This window comes from Rhodamnia argentea, chromosome 1 (genome assembly GCF_020921035.1).
Source record: "Rhodamnia argentea isolate NSW1041297 chromosome 1, ASM2092103v1, whole genome shotgun sequence".
Taxonomy (NCBI): domain Eukaryota; kingdom Viridiplantae; phylum Streptophyta; class Magnoliopsida; order Myrtales; family Myrtaceae; genus Rhodamnia; species Rhodamnia argentea.
Window position 1 is genome coordinate 35,512,636 of NC_063150.1, and position 25,959 is coordinate 35,538,594.

At 39.2% G+C, this 25,959-nt stretch overlaps 2 protein-coding genes and 2 long non-coding RNA genes across 5 annotated transcripts; 3 read left to right on the plus strand and 1 right to left on the minus strand.

Moving 5' to 3' along the window:
- On the minus strand, positions 1-7,766 carry LOC115727825 (S-adenosylmethionine carrier 1, chloroplastic/mitochondrial). 2 transcript variants are annotated; one of them, XM_030658115.2, is made up of 13 exons: positions 7,745-7,766; positions 7,438-7,513; positions 6,843-6,950; positions 6,219-6,305; positions 5,322-5,394; positions 4,244-4,334; positions 3,586-3,639; positions 3,396-3,491; positions 3,114-3,203; positions 2,843-2,894; positions 1,552-1,613; positions 1,332-1,412; positions 1-535 (listed from the first exon to the last, which is right to left on the minus strand). In XM_030658115.2, exons 2-13 carry the CDS (start codon positions 7,493-7,495, stop codon positions 401-403), a joined length of 987 nt encoding a protein of 328 aa, XP_030513975.2. In that variant the 5' UTR covers positions 7,496-7,513; positions 7,745-7,766; the 3' UTR covers positions 1-400. The 2 variants fall into 2 exon arrangements, with proteins under 2 accessions (XP_030513975.2, XP_030513973.2); XM_030658113.2 differs by lacking the exon at positions 7,745-7,766 and adding an exon at positions 7,602-7,663.
- On the plus strand, positions 7,741-25,728 carry LOC125314129. Its single transcript, XR_007197745.1, has 3 exons — positions 7,741-7,750; positions 18,025-18,036; positions 25,553-25,728. It is a non-coding gene; the product is annotated as an uncharacterized LOC125314129 (long non-coding RNA).
- On the plus strand, positions 21,087-24,004 carry LOC125314130. The gene is made up of 3 exons (XR_007197746.1): positions 21,087-21,136; positions 23,544-23,626; positions 23,766-24,004. It is a non-coding gene; the product is annotated as an uncharacterized LOC125314130 (long non-coding RNA).
- LOC115727822 (protein ALTERED XYLOGLUCAN 9) lies at positions 21,093-23,240 on the plus strand. Its single transcript, XM_030658111.2, has one exon. The coding sequence runs from the start codon at positions 21,793-21,795 to the stop codon at positions 22,921-22,923; it is 1,131 nt and encodes a 376-aa protein (XP_030513971.2). The 5' UTR covers positions 21,093-21,792; the 3' UTR covers positions 22,924-23,240.
- Positions 25,729-25,959: the final 231 nt, after the last annotated feature.

Sequence of the window (25,959 nt, forward strand, 5' to 3'; positions counted from 1 at the left end):
GTCCCTCTTAGCCAACCATGTTACATTTCTGCGACGGAGGACTTAAACAGATGCAAGCAGTGGTTCAAGGCAAATTAGTAAAAGTCCATACTGGATTGGCCAATGCCCATAGGAAGAGAGAACAATGAATGTAAACAAGCTACTCATCAGTCGAGAAACGTTCTGTTTCCCTTTTTCCCTGTTGCGATTCACTACTTGGTAAAGCTAAAGCATTCATTGTCAAAACCTGCATAAGCGACCTAAGGGCATTAAGCAGTGCAACTTTCCCTCAACACTTCTCTATCTTCCACTACAGGCTAGTTGATGCAGATTTCTGGGCAAACCTTGTGTGGATACCAAAGCATAAAGACCGGAACTGCTCAACATGAACGATTTTGACCACAATGTGAGTGCCAACCTTTCAGCTAGTTGGATCTTTCTTGGGATGTGGATGTGGCGGAGGATGTCTTTGAGAAAGGAACCGCTTAGTGCTCTCTAGGACACCAAAGAAAATTGACCCACCAATGCCGATCCATAGGACCCTAGGCTCGATTCCCTGAAAATACAGAACTCAGAGAGGGTGAACATTAAGGAAAAAGCGAAAGGCTATACTACAACCTTCAGAATACCACGCCTGCAGTTCATGAGATAACAACGTTGAAAAACTACAACAGCGATCAAGTTTTTTCCTGCTAAGTAAACTCTACTACATGGATGCTCGTATGAGGCTATGCCATTGTCACTGCTATCTAGTACTAAATCCTGACATTGAGCTCTTTCTTCAAATTGACTGCCAACATCACAGGCATATCCATCATAGTGTCACATCTGCAATTATCTTACCCCCACACGATGCCACACACTTTTCCTCAGTAATTCTATGTCTTCTTAAGGGTCAGCAAATTCATTGGCGCATTCATCACTGCGACATTCGTTTTGAAACAACTCCACTCCGGCAAAATATTCAAGGCAAAAATACATTGCACAACAAGTGCCTTGGAGTAGAAAGTTTGGTGAAAGATACATGTGAAACTTGGAGCAGATTTCCGAGTGTACAGGGTCATTTATATCAAGAAAGTGTTTGCACGTACTACATTTACAGCTCGGTAAAAGGTCAACATATTGTGATTATGCACTAGTTGCACTATTTATAAGTCCTCCTTTGTCATTTGGAAACTGATTCTTTGAGAATTGATAATTCATTGCCTTTCAATTGTCATATGGGGCAGAAAACAGAGTGGAAACACACTAGTGATAGAGAAATGAGAGAAGAACAGATGGTCTAGCTCAAAAATGTGGGCGCATGCATGTGTGTGTGTGTGTGAGAGAGAGAGAGGGGGAGAGAGAGGGACCTTGAGAAGAGCTGAAGGACCCTCCTCCCTCACAATAGTTTGAACACAATTAAATATCCCTCGGTACTGGTTTGCTGGTCCCTGCATGGATCAGAGTGAACCACTGAATAATCATCGACAAATACGAACTTCACGTAGCTGCTAATGGCCTATGCTCATAAGAGGAAGAAAACTAAGACGATTATGACTAAGGTGGATGTCAGAGGCAGCTTCTTAGAACCTGAGTCATTAGCCGTGTCTTGATTACATCGAGTGGAGTGGTTATTGCTCCAGTCAGTGCTCCTGCAAAACACAAGATCCGCCTAAAGATTGGTATAGATCATTTTCATGCATAGTTGAGCAGCTCATTCACTCCACTTCAACAAGGCATGAACTTTATTACTCTTGGACAAGAACCCAACTCTTTCAGGATTTTCAGGGTTCTATAACTATGCATCGGGAAAAAAGTCTAGGGCCTCTAAATTCTCTGATCTTACAAATCAACAAATTTAAAGCATTATCACTGTTTGAAATTGGTGAACAGCTACAATATATCGGTCAAAGAAGTTTAGGGGTGAACAAATATCAACAGCAAATACCCATTAGATTAAGCTGCCCCAGAGAGGCAAGCGAACATAAATAGACTAAAGAAAGCAAGTGAAAGCTCACGAACAGCACTAGGCAGATAAAGCAAAAGGCATCAACTTTAGCTACTTTAGTGGCTTGGCAAGTGACTAGAGATTTGCGACTATTCTAAGTGCAGCATAACAATATAAACCACCAACTTCAACTCATGAGGGGGGTCAGCTATATGCATACACTAAGCCTTATTCCTAATGCAGCAGATGCAGCAAAACTGTTCGCCTGTTTAAACCCGCGTTAGAAAACTGTAGGAAAACAATAACATATATCACATGCGGCGCAGGACTTATTGGGCAATTAATGGAACAATTCTCTTCAAGTTTGATGGAACCATTTGTTACAACCCCATCCGATTGTATATTTGTAATTGGCAAATTCACCCAATTGAGAGCCTTTGAAGACAAAATGCATGTGAAAAGAAACGCAAAATCTCACCTGCATGCTAATTTAAGAAGTATAGTGTGGATCCAAAATATTCACCGACCTTTATGCCATGGCAAATTACGTGTAATAGCAGTCATATTATCTCCATCATTCAAAGTTGAGGTTACGGGTCATAGATAAGTTAGCGAGCAGTTGCTCTTGAGTCTATACTATGGACTTAGTGAACTAACTAAAGGCAAAACCATTGCCGGCAATCGGAACTTTTTGGTGAAACTTCGCCTATGAATGGAAATTGAAATAAAGTAGCGTACACCACACCTCTTCAGTCTTCGGCAGTTACTGGTTCCTTGAACTTAACTTCCCCATTTTATATGAATGGAGCAACTGAGAAAAAGCTTATTGATGCAGTACAGAATCAATGAACCACACTCATCAGAATTAACAGCAACGAATAAATAGTTAGAAGCAAATGTTGCACCAACATCTGCAAAAGCACCAAAAAGTACCTGCAAAAGCTCCAATCACAGCATTCTCTGGATCGTTCAGTTCTCTACGTGCCTGTTTGGGAAACAATGAAAGAATCGTTAATCTCTTTCGATAGGCCAGAATGGCTAAAGCAAGCACACAAGACAACATGACTTTGCAAAAATGCTTCCACCTAACATTGCAATATCCATATTTAATCAGTTCAAAAGGTGTTCCATAGTGAAAAAATTCTCCTGAAGAGAGCAGATTCTATACTTTACTCGTTAAAAAGACATCAATCTAGATGCTTACTGCCGCTTTATAACCAAGCCGAAGCTGCTCATAGATGCAGAATTGGATTGCATCAAATGGCAAATCCCGCAACAGAAAGGATCTGTATCCCTAGGAAGAATGACATCAAACATATGCTGGGTGAACGTGATGTTACAGAAAGCACTGATATGTAGGTTCTTTCGGCGGCAGTGCTTATACCAACGTGAAACAAAAGTAAACAACGTCTAATGCTCATAAAAAGAAGATTCTGGCGTTAATCGGAAAATAGCAATTCTTTTTGTTTTCTGTTTTTCCCCATACCGCATAAAGACCTTTAAAACCTTCTCTAGAGACAATAAGGCGGACAGCATCAGGGGCAGAATAAAACTGCCTTGTCTGCATTCTTTGCTTAACAACCTGGAAAGTGTTCAGATAGAAAGCAAGTTGGTTTTCTTAGGATGAAAGAAAAGGAAATGAAATGGAAAAATTTGTGCAGATAGAACAACTCAACCTCCGTCGGAACACGAATAAGAGAAGCAGCCACTCCTCCTAAGGCACCGGCAGTCTACAAAATGCTCAATAAACTTCAAGAAAGTTAATAATCTTAAAAATTTCGACCAAGAAAAAAAATTCTTAAAATGCAGCAGATTTAGACAAGCAGCCCAAGTTATATATGATTTCTATCACATGACAAAAACAAGAGGACAGAAAATCATGATATCAACGGTATGCCTACTTGAGACATAATCCTACTCATGATAGTAATGATCCAACTGTGCCATCAGATTAGCCATCCATAGCTAAACTTGACCTTATCTTGACCGAAAGCTTTACCACTGAGCTACATTATTTGACTTTTGATTATGAAGGTGATCACACCAAATCTTAGTTGTTAATTTGCTCCACCTGTTGGATCCATCGATCCTCAATCCAGTACGATGATAACACCCAACAGATCCTGCTCAGGAGCTCATTTTGAAGAACCCTTAATGCTAGCTGGATAGAGGATTTATTCAAATCGTGATTTGTAACAAATATGTCGACTAGATTTAGCTACATCACCATCTCTTTTCAATCACATACAAGTAAACCAGTTAAGTTCAATACAATTCAGGCATTGCTTTACCAGAGAAAACATTCACCGGAGGAAGTACTTGAGGATTCCTTACCAAATGAGCAAGAGCGCTGAGATTCTCAGGAAACATCCTTAGCAGTTTTTGTTTTGCAGGCTCATAAACACCAACAAATAAAGCAGAAGCCCTGAGAGGAAAGTGACCCTTGCCATGTAATTAATAGGACCATTCGCCGTTTTAGGAAGAAAACCATATAGAAGTACTGATCCACAAAGAACATGATAGATGCATAATTTATCCCAAGTATTTCTATCTGGGTATAATGTCCCATTTGTCTTACATACTCTCCTGCACCATAAGGAGTGAGCGCAAAACATTTCGGAGATACCAATAGGATGATTCACCTCTTAATGAACCAATAAAAATGGGTGCTTCTACTTCACTTCGAAAAGAAAAAGGTAAGAAAAACGAATTTCAATCAAGAAACGAGCAAGAAAGGTCCTCCTATCAAAACTTCATACACCTTAAAGTTCATAGGGAGAAAAGAGAATTTTTGGAGGTCCTTATACTCATTATGCCTAGCATTGAATATACTGGGTATTCATCTCATCGATATCTTAAATCGAGGATGGGTTCTATTTAGTGCTTGGCTGAAATGGGCACCCAAATTGAACTGAGAACCTTTTGTCAAGCTATTGTTTTCTTGTTTTGTTCCCTAAACCTTATAGGATCAGCGAAGAGCCTTTCTGACAACCCGATCCTATCTCTCAAAACCAACCTTAGACTTAGTTGTTTGAGCAATTCTAGTAAAAAACCAAATATAACACTAGGGCTAAGGGTCAAGTTGGTAATTTTTCTTAGATCTCCCCCTCCCGAAGCCTAGGTATCACATGCGCCTCAAAACTAAAGAGCCTTGAATACTAGAAGAAAAGCACCTATACCTAACAAGCAATCTCCTCTTATAGATAAAGTAAAAATATCGAATACAGTTCATTTTTTTGTATCACTTCACCCCACAAGGAAATGGGAAATTCTATAAGGTAAACAACAGAATAGCTAACAGTTTCAAGATCCTTTGACCTAGCAGAATAACCTAAAGCAGCACAGGGGAATAGTTGATTCACACATAATTTCTAGCCAATAAGTAAGTTTTGGATTTTAAAAAGGAGCTTACGGTAATACGCCAGCAAGATTTCCAGCCAACCCAGAATATAAGCCTTGAAAATTAATTTTTCCTCCACCGCGAGCTGCCTACAGTAAATGAAAGTAAATTCAGCAACTCCATGATGAAATTGAGCAAAATAGGAAAAATTCACTCATTGACGCAAGATGGATGCTTGCTAAGAACATAATTATTCAGTTTCATGCGGTTTATCTATGGCGTCAGTGACTTTTCTCTTGATGCTGTTTTGGCTTTTAATGGATCGTTCTTAACATAGAAGGATGACCACCCACCAGTCCATGGGTACTTCAACAACTAAAACAATTGTGCCAATGGAAGATGGTTATCTGATTAATGAGGCTTCAATACTACCTCAGAGAACCGAAAAAGGCATTGCTGGATGAGAAAGAACTTCAGCGACTTCAACATATAAATTATCAGAGAGAAAGATGGAATTTGGCCATTACCATCAGCACACGATAGTTTTGTATAGACCAAAAAGAACAAAAACGAGGGAGTAAAGAATGGGTGATCAGATGATCCGAGATACACAAATTGAGCAATTGCAGTTCCCACGTGTTAGCATCCAAAGCAGGAAACAATAGCTGATTTTGGACGAAAATATTATCAAAGTATGCAAATATGCTTCCCTTTGTGTCTCTCGAGGAAAAAGGTTTTTAAAGGCCTTTTAAGAAATATCAGCAGCATGCTTGACATAGTTGGATAACAGTGCTTTATAGTATTAAACTCTTTCTTTCATATTTATTTTATGCAAGAGGATTTGTTATGCTTATACTCCTGACCATTTCTGTCTACTTTTTCTTCTTAAACTTGTTTTGAACTCAGTGTATAAGAAAATAGCAGATATCGGTTACTGCTGTATAAACAGTACCAATTTTTATAGGTAACCTGCCTGCAGCCTTGTCTTTATCGTGTCAATGGGGTATAAGGCCGTTTCAACGACAACACCAGCAGTGCCTCCTGCAATAACTCCATCTGCAGATTGCAGCAAACATAGGAGAATAGATTATACCATGTAACATCACATGCAAAACCAGCACAAGTCCCATATAGAACAAGTGCTGTAACAAAAGGGAAAAAGTAGTGTCTCCAAGAATCAAACAGAGGAAACAAAAAACCGGTTCCCAAGAGTCTGAGAATGAACAATGACATTGTAACTATATTGGATGGCTCATCTTTTCATATCCTTTCCCAGCCAAGTATCGGCATGATTGTTTCCCATTCGCTTGACCCAAACTATGGAAAGACAATAACCACCAATGATGGACCTCCCCCCCTCCCCTTATGCTTAATGCTAGTCTTTCGTCGATATACCTCAATGCTTTTGTGGATTCTGTGTTATATACATAAACTTTGCTTCAGATGCAAATGATCTCTGAATTGGACATAACTTGGAGACAGGATAATTACTAAGTCAACTCAAGTAGATGGAGCTCGGAAATGTAAGTCACTAAATGATAACCCAAGGAACAGTCATTGGAAGCATACTGAGCTTTATATTTTTCAACTTACCAAAAAAAGTACGAAAAAAGTCGAAGGGCTTTTCTTCTCCTGTGCTAACTGAAGCAAAGAACTTTGTTGCATCCAGCTGCAAGTTCTGAGGTTTCATCATGAGCATGTCTGCGGAGAACATCGATTCTTTCACAAGACAATCAACAGAATATGTACAGAAAGATTGAATACATATCACCACGTAGGTTGGGACACTACTAGAGAAAAAGATCACATTCTTTTCTTAATCAGCATCAGCAACCACAACATTTTAAGAGCAAAAAATGGTTACACGTATGCATCCACCAACAACAAGCTATTAATAAATCTCTCCTCAACACAGTCAACCAACTGCAATCAAATACGCAGAAGAGTCAAAGCACAATTTTGTGCCCTCTTTGTTCTTTAATTTCTTCAACAAAGATGTACATTAATTGGGATCCAAATGGTTTGATCCTTGGTAACCTAATTGACAACCTATCTCATGATACAGAAACTAAAACAAGTTCTTTTCTTTTGGGTGATTCTAATGCATTTCCATGTACTGATACAATAGAAAGCAAGTGCAAAAACCACCAAATACCGAAAAAGCGAAAAACCAAAGAGAGGAATTTACCTAAAGGAGCTTGCGAAGCTCTCTTCGTGTCGAATGCCAGTGCTAAAGGACCCATCATTCACTGACAACAGATCGACTGCACAAAAAAATCACCCATCAGTCACCTTAGCATATCCTGAAAATTACAAAGCACACCAAGCTGATTCCACGTAGTAGTTCATTACAATTCAAGTTCAAGAAAACTTACGGACGAGAGCGGGTGGGGGGAAGCCACAGAATTGCGACCTCGGAAAGAGGAGAATTCGCGTAGCAAGAAGAGGGAGAGAAATGCCGAAATGGAATGCGCGATGTGTGAACATGAGCGAACAACGTTGTTGTCGGAAGTAAAGACGAGAGAGAGAGAAGTAGAAGCGTGTCGTCTTCGGCGTCGTCAAGGGAAGAGAGATAGACCGTTTCTTGTCCGGACTCTGTGCGACCGGCTGCAGTGGCCGAGAGATGGCACTCCAGTGAAGAGCTTGGGAGAGATGGCATTTTGGTTATTGTTGCATGCCCTTTAATATATTGCTTTTATTGTTATTTTTGGGCTGCTTTTATTGTTATTTTTGGGCTAATGCCTAAAAAAAGCTTAAGCTTTAACACTTATCCTAATTCTACGTTTTATCTCTGACATTCGATCTAGTCCTAATGTCACCCTAAATTTTCTTTTATCCCATAAAAAATACCCGACTTTAGATTTTGTCCCAATTCTAACATAATTTTTTTTTTTTTGGTAAGGTAAGTATGTATTGATCTTCCAAAAGCTAGATACAAAAGAAACCGGTCACAAAAACCATGAACTCAACATGACACATAGTGTGACATGGAGAGTTCACCGGTGAACCGGTCGCAAAATACACCCAGAGAAAAAAGTAGCGGATCGCCTAACGGGCTAGTGGATGAAGGCCAAACAAGCGGCCAAACACCTAAAGCTAACGGATAACTAAAGGACAAGGCTGGGAGGAGGAGAAAAGGCGCCTCCCTGGATTTAACGAGCAATGGATCAGCAGCAACGAGAGAAGGAGAGTCCCATGATTGACTTGAGAAGCAACCGCAACAACATAAAATCCACGCAAGTTGCGGCTAGCGCAAGGAAGGAGCAACATCCGTGAAGGCCACCCGAAGAATAGCAGTAGACCAGCAAAGGCACAACACCCGGAAGTCTCTAGAGGACTCAATGGAGAGATGCAGCGTGTGAGACTAGAGAGTACAGCACAAACACGGGTCCGAGAACACCCAAAGCCAAGAAAAAAGGGGGCAACCGAGCCCAGGAAAAAAACCCCAAAACAGAGGGGGGGGCAAATGTACGGACCAACCAGCAAGAAGAAAAATAAAAATATAGACAAAGAAGAACAAGGGAGATCAGCAAGATCCAATAAGTAGCAGGGCTGGACACGGGATGGCGCAGAAAAAGTCCAATGGGTGAAAGAGGAACCAAAGCGAATCAGAAAGAGCATCTAATAAACAGAAGCAAAGCGGATTGGAGGACCACCCGGTGTATATAATGAGCCAAGGCGCCAGCCTAGCAAAACCAAACACCAGCAGGAGCGGGGATGGATACAAGCAAAAGGAAACAAGAAAAAGTAAAAGAGACGAAAAGAAGGCCAAAAGGGAAGCAAGACAGCAGAAGCACCACCAGCTAACGGGGGTGGGGAAGCCTAGAAAAACAAACAGGGAAGCAAAAAGAAAACAAGAGGGGGAGAGGGGGAGGGAAGGTAAACAAAAAGCTTTCAACTTTAAATCTTGCCCCAATTTGATCTTCCGATCCCAATTTTACCCTAACATTTTATAGTCACATAAAAAATCATAAACTTTTACTTGATTCAAAAATTTGCCCCCCATTAACTCTTATCCAAAATTTCTCGTCGACAATCGAGAAATCAAAACCTCCTAAGCACAAGCTATGCAAGCGTGCGAGCTCTTCCACCAAAAGAAATGGAATATTCCCAAGCACGTAGGGGTGAGCATGGTTCCGGGGTAGAATTGAGAACATGTAATCGGAACCCGTAGGATCCGATGTGGTTCCAGGTTTCAAGGTATGCGGGGTAGGTTTCGGGTTTCAAAAATTGAGGAATCTGTTCTAACGAACGGGTTCCGGGTTCCACTATCTAGAACCCGGAACTTGGAGTCTATATCTTGAAATAAATTTTTATATTTTTCTTGGTATATGGTTTTGCACGATTCTACAATCTTCTATGGCATCCGATGATGAGTGTATAATCTGGAGCCAAACAAATTTTTAGGTTTCGGGTTCCAAAAAAAGATAAACGTGTTCCAATGAATTGGTTTCGGGTTCTAAATGTAACTTGTACGGAACTTAAAACTACTCACCTCTACTTTCTCTTAGATGTTGTAGCGTTCATTCTCATTTTGCTTAACTAAAAATGAAAAAATAAAATAAAATAAAATAAAATTGATAGGTTCTCGGGTATCCTAGAACGGACCCTAGAACATGTGACGGGGTAGATTTCGGGTTCTAAGGTATGACGGGTAGGTTACGGGTTCCAAGATATGACGAGTAGGTTTCGGGTTCCAAAAACCGAGTAACTTGTTTCGACGAGTAAGTTCCAGATTCCGGGTAGAACCTATAAAGAACCTAGAACCGCTCACCCCTACAAGCACGAGAGATTGAAAATTGAATGCAAAATCACTACAGACAATTTTGACAGGGGGTTAATGAAGGCTGATTTAGGACTTAAGTAAAAGTTATGAATGTTTTATGAGACAAAAAGATTAGAGCAAAATCGAAACCGGACGTAAAGTTGATAATTTTTTTGAGACAAAAAAATTAGTGTAAAATTGGTAATATGCCTAAAGCTAGTGGTAGAATTAGGATCTGACTAATGTTGAGAGTTTTTCATCGGGCAAAAAAAGTTTAGGATAGAATTAGGATTGCGCAAAAAATTGAAGGTTTTTTATGAGATAAAAGATAGAATTGGTACAAAAGCTAAAGTTTAAGGTTTATTAGGATATATGCCGTGATTTTTGGCCTGCCCTTTTTTCTAATTTTGTTAAAGAATATTAGAGGTGAGCATGGCTCTAGCGCTTGCGGGATAGGTTTCAAGTTTAAAAAATTAGGAAACCGGTTCCAATGGCCGGGTTTCAAGTTCGAACAAATTGTTGTGTTTTCTAGTTTTATGTCTTTACGCGATATTGCAGTATTCCATGGTGATAATCTGAAGCTATTAGTCTAAGTTTCTAATTTCAATAATATTTGCTAATGTTTCATTTTTTTTTGTCTAAGTACAAATTATGGTCAGTGGACTATAGCAGCAAATGGTGGTCATCATAGATAAAACTCGGGTAGATTTGGAATCGACCCTAGAACCCGTGAGAGGATCGGTTTCGGATTTCAAAATATGCGGTGTAGGTTTCAAATTCTAAAAATTAGAAAATCGATGTCGACAAACAAATTCGATGAAACTTAGAATCGGCCTTGATACCGTTCAGCCATAAAAGAATGCCATGAGGACACTTTTCGAGATGACCATATGAGAAAAGACCAAAGAACTTAGGGAAAAATGGAAGTCGACGGTCAAAACGAGAACACTTAAGGCCCGTTTGGTTCAGCTTTCGGCAAAAGGGGTTTGGCGAAATGCAAATACCTTTGAGCTAAAGGGGTTTGGTGAAATGTAAATACTGTTTGGTAAACTGTAATTGAAAAATGCATGTGGATGTAACTTTGGAGAAAATGCTATTTGGTAAACTTTTAAATCTGAAAAGTCCTTTGATGCCCCAATTTAATATTTTTTAACTTTAATATTTTTTAAATTAGGAAAAAAAAAGACTGCAATTTTTGTATTTTCTAATTGAGAGTAACGTAAAAGACACATTAACAAATTTATAAGTTAAAAAAGTTAAAATATGACATGTACAATCAAAAGATCGTTATAATAAATATGATTACGTAAGTCATTGAGTTTTCCTCCAAAAATAACAAACCCCTTTAATTATTAACTAAACCCATGGCTATTTCATCACGTAAACGTGCCATGTCGGGGGATGCATTAGTATTTGAAGCACTAGCCCCCTCATCTACAGTATCACGATCAACCGAATATCTATACTCGAGATCCAAATCCGCATCTTCAAAATCCATATCCTTTATGGCATTTCTCCGTATATAATTGTGTAAAGCCATTGTCGCTATGACAATTTGCACTTGCTTTAGAATGTGCCACTTCATCTTCAATACGCCAAAGGCTCGCTCAATTTCTGACCGTAGCGATGAATGGGCACGGTTGAGCACTTCTTGATAACCTGTAGGTGAAGGACCTTGTCGAAACTCCGGCAAATGATATCTCACTTGTCTATATGGCCCCAAATAACTCGTGGGATTTGGATATCCAACATCCACTAAATAATATTTACCTACACAAATATAATGTAAATTTAATTAACATGTCGCATAGATAATAAGTTGATGTTGCATGAAGTTGATAAACCATTAACTAATGAACCTGGAGTAGGATGGGGAAAATATGCATCACGTCTTCCAATGGCTTCATGGAAGACACGGGTATCATGAGCTTGTCCTTCCCAACCGGCAAAAACATAGATAAATTCCATGTTAAAATTACATACGGCCAACACGTTTTGAGTTGTCGTTCCTTTTTGCCCAATAAAACGAATTTGATCGTACGTAGATATCACTGCTGGGATATGAGTACCATCCATAGCTCCAATGCAATCCTAGAACAAATAACACAAATATTACTTGATTTACATTAAGGTTTGATTTTTTATTGCACAATATTACATTACCTTAAAATATGGATAAAATTGTCGATCTTTCTTGATCTTCTCTGGAACTTCTCGATATTGTCGATCAGATGGTTGGATCAAATCTTTTTCCATATCACATACTTTATCTAAAACTAAGCTAAAGTGTCTACTAATGGTTTCTCCCGAGCGTTGAAAGTGCTTTGGTACTAACCTATTACCCACACCGTGTCCCAATAGATAAAGAAACATTCCAACCATTTTTGCAACATCAATATTCCTAGATCCTTTCAGGCCATAGCGTGTCATTAAGTCACGTGTCAAATTGCTAAATACCGCCCTATGCATTCAAAACATATTATAGCACCTTATCGGATTAGCATCTTCACCCATCAACTCTTTTAACCATGCATAACTTGTATATGATGAAGTCATGCAAGGTTGTTTGCAAAGGTACATTGCTTGACAAGCAATAGAAGCTTGAGTGATCATGAGAAGATCCAAGAAATTGTCTTCTTCCTCTTTACATTTTTTCCTTTCGGAGAATCCATATCTCGCTTAACATCGTAACAACATATTGGGTTGGAATATGAGAAATAAGGAATAGTATTGATCATCCATCAACATAATAGAAATTGGGTTCACACATAAACCAAATAAAAATCGAGCTTTGCATAATTGAAACAAGTAATTAGATAAAATTAGCATTTCTTATAACACGTAACTGGAAAAGAAGGGTAATTGCAATAAAGTCTGTAATGCAAGAGGAAATGCTACTCCAAGAGACGAAGGAAATAAAATACTCCATAACACCTCTCCAAGGATCTTCTTGCTTTTAGTGGGCAGGAAAAAAAAAGAGGAACTTTACACAAGCATGATAAAAGATAAGAAGTACCCAAGAAGGAGTGAGATCTCCCTTCGAATTGCCCGAGTTTTTTTTTCTCCGGGTTTGTACTAAAAATCCGCCGGTTTATCCGCTACAGCAGCAGAGGAAGAGTAGAGGGAGAGGGGACGGTGTATTTGCTTACCTACGGAAAAAGCTTTCATTCCCACCACCAGCAAACAAGCGGAAGAACAAGTATAAAAATAAGAGAGCAAGAGAACAGAAAAGCAGAGTAGATATTAAGGAAACTTTTTCTAAAAGCGAAAGTGGGAGAGGATGTTTTGTACCCCCGAACGAAAGAGGAGGACAAAAATGAACTGTCTTGTTATTATGGCCAAGAGTAGAGAAGCATCCAAACCTGGTATTTAATATAGCTTTAAATGCAAGTGGGTGGTGTGCAATCTTCTGCTAAGTAGAGAGAGAGGGGTCAAACTCAAATGGTCTGTTTAGGCGTTAGGTGCTTGTGAAATGCGCAAGTCAATTCTTTTGTGGAAGGAGTGAGAGGTGGGTTTTGTCATAGGAAAAAAATTTCTTGTTTCCGTCGTGTTACCGGTTTCTCTTTGCTTCACCTTCTTATCTAGAATGAAGTCCGGACCGAGACTAATGAATGCTGTGATGTCGGCTCTACTTGGTCTTAGTTGGTAGGCCTTAAGGAAGTCTTATGTTACTTGAAATGCGGACATAAAATCACTCACTAATTTGTTTTTAATGGAAGTAGTCTCAACGATGCCATGTCAAGTGCAACGATGACTCGGGTTGCCACTTAATATAAGCATTACAACGGAGTTTTCTTTCCCTTTCTTTACGCTCTCACTATAAATCCAATAAAAATTTATAACTTTCAACCAAGAATATTCTCCTATCATACGAATAACAACGTAAAAATTAAACCACATATCTCTATAGAATGGAATAGGGATAAAATTAGTACCGCTTAATAAATAGATATTGGAAACAGTTCTTACATCAAAAACAAATAATAGAAATTGGGTTCACACATAAACCAAATAAAAATCTCACAAGAAAATAAAATAGCATAGTGAATAATACAAACAAGATGCTACAATATCTTAGCTATGACTAAGCTCATCCATCTCAAACTTGAGATACTTCACTCTTAGTGCATCACTATTCAAGCTCATGAAGACTTGCCAATTGTCTTTCTTTTCCTTAAAATGTTTGATTGCAAAAAAGTATAACTTTTCATCTTGCACAATCTTAGGTATGGAATCCACCAATTGCATGAGGTCCTTGTAAGGACCAAATCCGTAATCCGCTTGAGATGTGGCATTGCTCCTACTTTCAACAGCGGAAACCATCCTTTCAATTTGGTTTCCAAGCTGTTGTTGTGGCGTCATTCTCTTTTCTTCTTTCCTCGAGCTTGCCTCTTTGAAGTCCGCATCACTCTTTTGCGGGTTTGAGTTGCATTTTGTTCAACAACATTTTCACCATCTTAAGACTCCAAAATATCATCAGCAGATACATCAACATCAGCGATATTAGGTTGTGTGGCATCAACATCCTCCTCAATACGCAAACCTTGTCCAAGATTCCATGTGATCCCTCCGGAAGTAACTGTACTACTGAACATTCTAGCTAAACAACATATCAAGGATGTATGCCTTTCGTCCTAAAAGACTTAAACCTATTATCAGACTGTTATAATGATAAGAGTATTTCAACAAGTTATATCAATGACCTTCAATTTAACAAAAATAAAATAAAAGAGGAAGTAATATGAACCTTAATTTTATCGTCCCACCATTTATTAGTCGAAGCAATGGTTTTCTTCTTGTCATCCTATCCTAGTCCCATTTCACTTAAAATCAGTGTCCTCCATCTTTTCCATTCTTCCTTGAGATTATCCCATTTACTCTTCATTTGAATTTTGTCATACTTTTTGCCCGTTAATTCTTCGAACTTGTTAATTATGACTGCCCATCCATCTCTCTTGTTGGTTGCAGGACGGTTGCTTTTTTCAATTTCCTCAATGCACAACTTACAAAATATTTTCACATCTTCGGCAGTTCAAATTGCCTTTTCCTTTGATGAACTCGCCATCCCGTAATAATATGAACATAAACAAGTATTTGTTTCACTTATGTTGACACCTAAATTTTGATTTTTAGGAATTTGTTCATTTAAGCATAAAATGAGAATTAGTCATACTTCTCACAAAAATGATTTTTTATGCATTGCATATTTATTTTTTGTCGGTCATTACATTTAGAGCCAGAGGTAAGTCGGTCGAGTTTAATTTGACAAGCAATTGGACCGGACTTAGTCCGAAATTTTCAACTAGGACATTGGGAGCGTGCGCCAAACTTTTGTGAGCTAAGTGAACTTATTTTCAAGCTCAATTTTGTTCATTCAAGCCTTAATTAAGCCCGAGAATATGAGACGAGCCCATGATTTGGACCGCAAAAGTCGGATGGGTTATGGATATGAGAGTGCCAAAGTTCTATATTAGTTTATACCTAATCAAGCTCAAATCAGCCCCATATTATCTCTTATAATTGTAAAAGGGCCTTAGTTAATTACCCATTTGATTAGTTAAGGTCCAATTAGGTCTGGAATCACAAAAGGAGCCCACGAGACATTGAGAAGACGGCCATTTCATCCTCCTCATCCATTTGGACGAAAATTGGTAGAGTCCTAGTGAGATTGGACTCTTAAATTTTCAGATAGGATTCGTAATTTTGATTCGGTTAAAAAGTCCTATCTTAAGAGGTGATCTAAGAGATTAAAACTCTATCATTATGCTGGAAATAACAGAGAGTTTTAATGGATTAAAACTCCTCTAAATCCAATGGCTGTTATCAAATTCTACTCTAGCTAGGATTAGTGATCCGACGGTTTCTAAAGAGTCATACTCTTATTAGGGTTCTTAGGGACGAGCTCTATATAAACATGCCTTCGTCACAAGCTCAAGTGGTGGCATTTTGTGAGTCTCGTTAAAAAAATTATTAGAGAAAATTCGTGAGATTGAGAGGTGATTAGCTAAAGTGTCATCCCGTCGGCAGCCTGGAGTAGTTTCGCGCCAATTGATCCTGTGTTGTCGTCCGTGCTCCGATCGACTTGTTCCGGATACCACGACGTTCAACATTTGACGATCTATCACCAGCCGCTGATGGCGCATCGATCCGACATCCGGAGCTTCCCGTCCAAGCCCCTAAAGTTGCCCCTTCAGCTGCCGATTCCCACCGCCGGCCAACTCGGAGACCGCTACCGATCAGCCCCTATCCGAGGTGTTCCAGCCTTTGTTTCATCATAGTTTTAAAGACTAATTCTTCCTCTACGTGTGCTAGATCATTCGGGTTGATTTATCGACAAAATCAAGCTTGAACATAGGCTGTTTTGGGCGAGATTCGTCAAGACTGCGCTTGCTGGATTTTTGCATGGAAAAGATAATTTTTTCTAGCCTATGATTGTTAATTTATGTGTGTTTGATTGGTAACATGCATCGACGTTCTTGGAGCCTTTTGAACGTACATGATTTTGCAATAGAAGCGAAGAAAACTCAAGCTTTTCCACTTATTCCATGTTAGAATAGAAAGTTACTTTGGTCGTATAAAATTCTGATTTTTTTTAGTGATCCACTTTGATTAATGAATTCAACCATATCTTGTGAACACTATTGAGAATTGATTGAATCTTGTTTGGAAAAATCAACTTTTCTCAAAGTCAAGCTTGTTCGGTTTTTCTAAGATCAAATTGGTTAACTTGGAAAGGTGAGAATTTTCATGATTTAAAGTCTGAAATTTTCGGCATAAACACCTCTTGGCCGAACTTGATATGTGATGGATTAATCCTATCTTGTGTCAATTGATTTGCTTTATCTCATATTCGTTCGAAGTTATCTCCTTGCTATGGATGAGATTTGATTAAGTTGGATGTTATCGAATTAAGTGAATTGGATGATTTTTTGCCTTGTAGATGGACTTTTTGAGCTTATTGTCATCTCTAGCATGTGAATTAGTTGGGATAATTGTTTGACACATATCTTATCATATCTCTTGCAATTTTTATCTAAATATGTTTTGATTAGAGATGAGGTTTGATTTGATTGGATAATATCCAAAATTTTGAGAATTATCCAAAAATAATTTTTCAAATTATTAAAGGTAATTTTCTCAAATTTAAATTAGATTGAATTTTTTGATGAGGAAAGGTGAATCCCCAATGCCATATTTTCGGCCACCCCTCTCATATTTTTGAAAATTCAAGGCTCAATTGACTCATTTTTATTTTATTTTTGTTGTGCTTGTTTGTTTTGATTTGTTATAAAGTTCGCATAATTTTAAACAAACATGCCCATAATATATGCTCCCCTATGTGCCTAGACCCATTGGAAAAATAAATCACACGCCTTAGCCACGATCTCGTGGAATGGGATGGTGATTTAGTATAGAAATTCGTGTTTTGCCCTTTGGTGAAAGAGATGTTGTTTTTTTATACACATATCCGCATCTTGGTTTGAATCCTCGAGGATGTAGCGAATAAAATCTCGCTCTAGCCCAAATCTTTGGGAATGAGAGGATTTTCAGAAAAATCGAAAATTAAAAGGTATATTATGGGTATTTTTGTTTATTTTTGTTCAGATTTTTGATTGCTTTTGAATGTTTTTTTTTATTACCGAAAATACCAAAAAAAAAAAAATCATCCTCCGGACGCATAATATATGGTCTTCATGTCACATTTTTCTAATTAATTAATCATCAAATTCACATCGATCAATCGGAAAGGCTTTTTCATGAAATTGGTACCGAAAGGGCATTAATTTTTCCAAATAATATAACCAAGTCCCCGAACCCATTTTTCTCTGGTGTGCAGAAATAAAATAGTTCTCCCTATATTTTATTAAGGTTTCTAATCAACCTTCCGTAAATGATTAGTGGCGGCTCCAATTGAATATTTTTTCATGAATAAACCTAAGTTGCGATTCGGTAGGATATGAGAGGGTCCGAATTAGGTTAGTTGATTCAATTGACCCGATAATCCGTTAGCCTAAATTTTAGGTCGCGACAACTTAAAAAAATGACACTACTACAGTTCGCAAAATTAGATGAGATGTGGCACATTCAAACAAATTTCAAGCTTTACTTAGATAAATCGAATAGGATTCTAAATATCGAAATTCTGACTCTCACATGATAACCCATAATTAGTAAGGAGAAAGTAATGAAGCATGTCCCCAAAGGCGAGAAATTGGAGTTAGTTGATTAGGTGGGGAGGAGACACCAAACAAAGAAAAATACTTCCATTCCCCATTCATAGAACTCAAAATGCACATTTTCCCCATTCCCAGTTTCCAAAATTTCTCCACAAAGAAAAATTCTTCCATTCCCTCCCTACAAACGCCAATGAACAAGATCATCGCCAAACTTTGTAAGGAAAATTTAACAGTCACTCCGTGAGTAAGTTATCGAATATACTCGGATCCATATCCAACGCAAGGGTAACTTTTGACCTCTATATTCCATTGTTCTCATTTATTGAAAGGAGATCAATAAAGGAGATCAATGAAATAATAGGCAAAGATAAGAATGTACTAGAATTTTTGCACTACTAAAGTCACAAAGCTTGACCTGGTGAGTGAGAGGATTCACCTACGGAACATATGCAGGAAAAAAACAAAAATGACAATTTCATTCAAGAAAAAAAGAACCTTCACTAAAAATTGAGGAAAGGTTGAAAGGCCCTTACCATAATATTTTGTGGCTTTACAACCCTATGGAAAACCCCAGGCACGGAATGGATATATGCCAGCCTTTGGAAGATCTGCGAAAGACATTCCATTTTTTAAGACAAGGACCGGAGGATACCAAGGACAAATATGAAAACGACGGGGCACTCTTTATACTTGATAGGTATATAACTTCACATATATCGGTGGCATCTGCTGATTCATATCAACTAGGACTTTCTACCTAACTTGAAGAAACAACTATTATAGGATTATATAAGAGGAAAGGAAACCAGAGATTGCAATTGGCAAACGATTAGAAGCTAAGAAGAAGCAAACAATTGTACTTCCGTTAGCCAATCAAATAGCTGAAACGCCCAAATGACCTGCTCGTTTCGAGCTATAGCTCATACAACGACTAATTGGATTGGGAAAGAAAGGAGAGGAAAGCCAACTCACGATGAACTACACTAATTGCACTCGACTATTCATCTTCATCGAATACATCATTGATAAAACCAATTGCAGGATAGCTAAGCAAAAAATTGGGGCAATTCATAATAAACCACCCTAAACAAACTTAGCACTAGATCACCAATGAATGTACAGCCGGTACCTGGAAGAGCTCCGAGGCATCTTTGACATCTCCCTCCTTAAGCTTCGGCAAGGCCAGGTCGCGATTAGCTTTTCTTCTCCTGAAGCACAACGGTCAAGCATTTGAAATCACTACCCAGGAAGAACCTAAACTCCACCGAGTGAACCACTTAAAACCCACGAATTCAGCCAAAAAAAAATCGCACATGAAGAAACGAAAGACGATCTTTTCCTCTAATGACATAGAGAGTAGTTGAGTGAAGCGCGCGTCGACACGAATTTTGGGCACAAGAAGCTAAATCTGCAATTACACATCCGTCGACTCAAGCACCGACCAATTTAAAGGCATTTCAACAAAGCCACGCTATTTATCCATTAATCACACAGCGGCATAGCAAATCGAGCTCCACCAACACAGGCAAGTCTTACAAAACTAAGAATCACCACCGCGAGCCATAGGAACAGATAAACACCCATCTTTAGATACCAGAGTTCAGAGAGAGGGGGATCCGCCGTCGATCTTACGGCCAAGCAAAAAATTGAGGGCAACACGAATAGAGAAACAAAAAATTCTTACCTGAGAAGAGATGCGAGTGTGACGACGTGCGTACTCAAGACAAAGCCGCGTCTAAAGGGCGCAGGGATAGCAGCGTCTAGCAAGAGAGGTCGACGGGAAGAGTCGTGAGAGAAGGTGAGGAAAAAGAGCCAGAGACATTTGTGTTGTGTCTTTTTTAGGGTTTGAGCATGTCTGAGGGTAAATGGGTAAAACAAGAATTATGGTTGCTGCATGAGGGTAAAAGGGGAAGCTCAGAAATTTTCATTAATTGACAGAACTTGCATCCCGAGAATGCAAGTTTCCAAAGTAGCTCAAGAGCTACTTTGGCCAAAAGTCCCTTGGGAGAGTATTTCGGATGTAAGTACATCTCGCCAAAGTGAGCCAAAAAATGAACCAAACAGTATTTGCATTTAGCTAAGGGACTTTAGAGCCCCAATGCTCATCCCCAATGTTGAACCAAACGGGGCCTTAGTGTTTGTCATTAAAGTACTTTGTTCTGTCTATCTTTAATCATCATTGTCATCCTTTTTATTGTTGTTGTTCTAATATCTTCTACATATACACATATCTGTACATATACATTAAATTGGGTAAGGTCTATTCATATTATTAGCTGTTTTATGAAATTAATAAGATGTCATTAGTTCTGCTTCTTCCGTGACAAAAGTAATTAATTTCGATCGTAGATTTAGTATCATAGCAAGCCAATCAAAAGTTTAAGAAATACTCATAAGTTTCCTATAAAATGGTGTCATATGAGTTTATAAAGGATGAAGGTGTAGCTATATTTTCGACCTCCATTTTGCAGTTTTAAAAAAAAATATGAAAAAGCTCAAAATAATGCAGTAACAATTGAATCTTTCTTTGTGAACACCTACCTCTCTCTCTCTCTCTCTCAAAGGGCCAATGTGAGTAAGAAACAAAAAGATGTATAACATATGCTATCATTTTGAGAATGATTCAATCGAGTATCGGAGTGATTTCTTAAGTAATTAAACCTTATTTATGTCAGATAAAAGATGTGTCATATTAACATCCAAACGATACTCTCGTGCCATATTTCTTTTTTCTGAATCATTTTATGGCGTGGTAATCATGTGGTAGGTTGAATTTCCTTAAAGCCAGACAATTTAAAGGTAACAGACCAGATGATGGAAACATTTGTTGATTGTCCAAATTAAGATGGCTATAATAGACTCAAATGTAAAGAGAAGTACGGAAGTCATTGGACGATGAACATCAATAGAAAGACTCGGATACAAATGTAACTTACTGCAAAGGTGTGAACTTTAGAGCTGAGAAGCTAGCTCGCTTGTTCTTCCCGTCGCTCTCCTCCTCCTCCTCCTCGTCTTCGTCTTCTTCTTCTGATGCATGCGATTCTCCACTCGACGTGTTCGAGATTGGGACGGTCCGCCGTCAAATTCGGTGTTCCGATCGGCGAGAGGGCGAATCAGAGCGTTTTGGATCAGGATCACTCGCGGTGCGACTGTTCGCCGATTGTCTCTCCAACTTGAACTGGGGATTCAGCTAAAGAAGCAGAGTCGTCGCTTGCACGGATGTGGTCAGGTCAGGAATTCAGTTATTCAGCTCCCACCCGAACCCTGGAGAGGGAAATGATGGCGTGGGCATAGAAAACTTTGGTCGCTAGTTCTTGTCGCTGTAGCTGTTGTTCCATTGCTATCACCTGGTCTGGCCTTTTTCTTTTTGCCTGACTGCTTGCTTGCTTGATTCTTGTTGTTCCGTCGCTGTCGACGCTTGTCGGCTAATGTGTGAAACTCAAGCATCGGAAATCTCCCCCTTACCGGACTCAGTTCCATTCAATTCGATCTCTTCGGAATCTCGATAGATTAGGTGATACGAAACTGCAAACGAGGGCAAAACGCAAAAGGGAAGATATTCCCTCGATTTGATCGAACCAATCAGCCCTGAGTGGTGGTGATGTTCGGGGCTATACAACTAGGGGTTCTGGCTGCATGCGTGGTGCTGTTTGTGCCGATGGGTATGGCGGGCTGGCACTTGAGCCGCAACAAGATGTTGTTCTTCAGCGGGGCCCTCTTCATCACCCTCGCCGTGGGCGTCCACTTGTCCCCTTACTTCCCATCCTTCTCCCACTTCCTGATGTCTCCCGCTGCCACTGTGGTTTTGGGCGACAGTCGTGGTTCTTGTCTCTCTCTCTTGCACGACATTGTCTGGGATGTGAAGCCGGCCAGACTTATGCGACCCGTCAGCAATACAGATGGCAATACCAATGGCAGTAGCAAGAGCTCTCCCTACTATCGTGAGTTGTCATGGAGCTGGGCAAGATCAAAATCCATCCTTGAATGTGATTTCCAGAAAGTGCGGTCTTCTGATGCTTCGGATCTACTTAATGGGTCATGGGTTGTTGTGGCGGGGGACTCGCAAGCGCGTTTGGTCGTGCTGTCTCTGTTGAACTTGGTTTTGGACTCGGATCAGATGGAATCTGTCAAAAGTGATTTGTTCAAGAGGCACAGCGATTACGGGATCATGATTGCTCGAATTGGATTGAAGTTGGATTTCATTTGGGCGCCTTATGTTTCTAACTTAACTGATTTGATGTTAAGGTTTAGGCAAAATGTGAACCTTCCAGATGTTCTCATAATGGGTTCTGGACTGTGGCATATGCTTCATGTCAGCAATGCCTCTGATTATGGTGTTTCATTACAGAAGTTGAGCAGTTCTCTTGTATCATCATTACCATATTCGCGGGAATTAGGTAACGATGGACCTGTAACAGGGTCTGCGCCAATTAGATCGCAACATTTGTTTTGGCTTGGGATGCCAAATTTAATAAACTCGATGCTAAACACAGAAGAAAAGAGGGAAAAGATGAATAACCTAGCTTTCTATTTGTACAATATGGAGCTCCATAAGAGTAGGATACTGCGGCAGGCGGGTGGCCATTTCTTACTGCTGGACATTCATTCATTAACCCAGAGTTGTGGACCTCAGTGTACAGAGGATGGGATGCATTATGATGGAGCTGTCTATAATGCTGCTGTACAGATTGTCCTCAATGCACTGCTTATTGAATCCAATCAAAAGCTCTGAATGAAAAGTTTTGGTATTTGGGGTGTAAGCAATTCATAGGCAAAACTGACCATGATGATGAGGATTTGAACTCCCTCGAAGCACCCATCTTCCTCCCAAGAAGAGTTGTACTTTTTTTTGTAGTTAGTTTGATCATTACAGTTGTGTTTCTGTTGATTAACAATATGTCATTGCCAATCAAGGAAATAGAAAGTTATTATTCTTTTGTTCCCTTAATTTTGTATCTTTAATTTTGGTTAAGAGCTTCACTACATTATGCTCAGTACTTACTAGTATTGGCTATAGTCTTCTTTAATTAAATTTGAAATCCTTTTGTCTAAAACATTTCTGCTGCTACTTTTCCCATCTTTCATCATCAGTCAATGTTTATATCTTTAGCTCGCTGGCTGGTAAATACTTGGTGACAATTGTTCAATATGTGGTTTCTATTATTTGTTTCAACAGAGCCTATCAAGTGTGTTTATATGCAATTGGTTTGTAATTGCAATTTTAGAGTGAGTGTGTTTCATCTATCTTGTTAGCCGTTACATAACATTTCTTGATCGTTTGATTTTGCTCATTGAGCAGTGGGACAACTGTTCTTTATCTATGGATGTACTATTGTTTGCTTGTTTATAAAGATGGCAGTGGGAGGAGCACATGGGTTACTGATCAATATGGATGGTGACTAGCATATTGATAGGGGAAGTGGGACAGTGATGAGGTAATTGCTATCTGGTTCATTTCTTGATCTTCTTTTCCCACAAAATTTAGCTTTTCTCGCTAGTTAGTTACCGAGGTTGATTTGAGCTCCTCTATTGATAAGTGAGGAGTACTTCGTGACAAGTGTTCTATATATGTAGGTTCGACTATTGAAATCAAAGCAGCCTAATTCTCTTATTGGGTCAGTGTTCTCAGAACACGTGGGTGAATACAAAACAGCCATTGATTCTTTGGTAGCGAAACTCTTTGGTCTTTAACATCATGATTGAGCTGTCCACAATTGCAATTCTTGAATTTTCTGTCCTCTGTGCTCTGATTAATTATTTTTACTAAGAGCTTTGAGTGGATATATATTTTGATACCTGCCTCAAGTCTCATAAAAGCACCTAGTTCACGGTTGAACGCATAAACTGTTGGTCTTCAAGCTGCTTGAAGATTGAACTCCTTATGGGACATGGCATCAAATTTGGCCATAAAATTTGCCTGACCATTTCGACAATGCTGCATGTGTTATCATCTTCTGTGATACATGCTGCAATGGAAGTTCACTAACTTTTTTTTGTCCATGCATGAAAAGTAATTTGCAAATTTGAAGAAAATTATTTCTATTGCTTCTCATTGGACTGTGGCTGTAGCCTGTAGTGTGTAGTCTACAATAGTTCACGCCTTACTGCTTTCTAATGAGCTATTCTAGATGAAATAACAAGAGCCAGTTGGTTAATGGTAAGACTTCAAAAGGTTATCTCAGATGTCTTGAGACATTAGAGGGCTGTAAGGTGAGATGACTTTCTTCATTGAAAACAGTTGGGTTAAGAAGTTGATGTAACAAATCAGATGAAGGTTGTGTATCATACATTGGTGTGAGAGCACGATGCCAGTTATATGAATTAACTTTATTCGAGAGATCCACTTAATGTCCCTTGATTTTTTAAAACTTAAATGAAATACGTGGCATCACCGCAGTATGCTTTTCATCGAATTCAGTTGACAACATGTTCATGTTGCATTTCAGTGCAATCAGGTAATCAATTTCTGTTGCCTCTTTTTTTCAGGCCTGCCAGTTTGAGTCGACATTACTTTTTGAGGACGTTGTAGTATTCTTTATGGGTTTGTGTTCTGCTAGTTCTTCTGGTTTCTCAAACCATTAGCAAGGATGGTTGGACTGACATAAGTGCATGCAAGTAGCTCCAGGAAGAATCTGTCATCTGCTGGTTGATTTCTTCTGTCCCTGTTTCCAAGCTGCATGACTCTCAACACCTGTTGATTGCCTCTTTATGCTTCATTCACCAATCCCATTGCATGCTGATAATCTTGCGATGGTGTCATTCGGCTGAAATTTATTTCGTGTGGATGTATCCTTGCAAGGGGATCATATGGCTGAAACTAATTTTGGGTCTTAGTAAAATATTCGAGTTCATCCGTTACAGGCAATTCTGGAAAAACCGAGTAACAGTTTCGGATTTTCTCGTAGGAGTTTTGGCAGCAGCCAAGTTCTCATGGAGAAGTTAAGTCTAGTTGGGGCAGCATATATTACTGCAGGATGATTAAGAAGCTTTAGAACGGGGAATTGATGAATTCTCATTCTACTTGGAGAATGACACCCTTAGGAGCAAAGAAAAGGCCATGTGCAGACCTTTAAAAGGCAGACCATTGACTTGTTTCATGCACAAAGCGCTTGGAGAAGAATGCAAGGCAATGCACACATTACAGTAATTGAGGACTTCGCTCCTCTAGGATTGTCGCAGCCACTGCCCAATTCATGTGCACTGCCGATTGCCAAGTACTATTTGGGGGGAAATTAGCATAGAAAGTATTGAGGTCGTCATGAAGTTTCATAGGAAAGATGCTGATAGTTTAGCCCGTTGATGCTGATTTTATGGCTCTTCCTCATCCAAATTCGGCTGTTCAGTTGCCTGGTCTTCATGAGAGTATGCGCTCATGCATCATAACTGATAGTAATTCGGTTTTTTGAGTCGCTGTTGGCAGGAAGTTTGCTGGCTAATGTCTATAGAGTTCATTTGCACTTACTATCAACCTATTACGACGAACTAAGAACAAACCAAAGCTGTTAATAGGTGGCTTGAAACTTATCATGTGTATGATATGTGACTGTTCCCACAGGGATTCTACTGACTGGATATGATTGAGTGGTGGTACGACACTAATTACCCTTCCTCTATCTATCGGCCTTTATTTTTCAATGTGCTCCTGGAGATGCACTTGTACCTGACTGGATCAGTTTTGTGTTGCAGCTTCTGATCTCACCTTCAAAAGGGTCAAGCTAGAACAAAGCAACTAGCCGATGGATGGACGGATGTCAGATTCGGTTTTCAG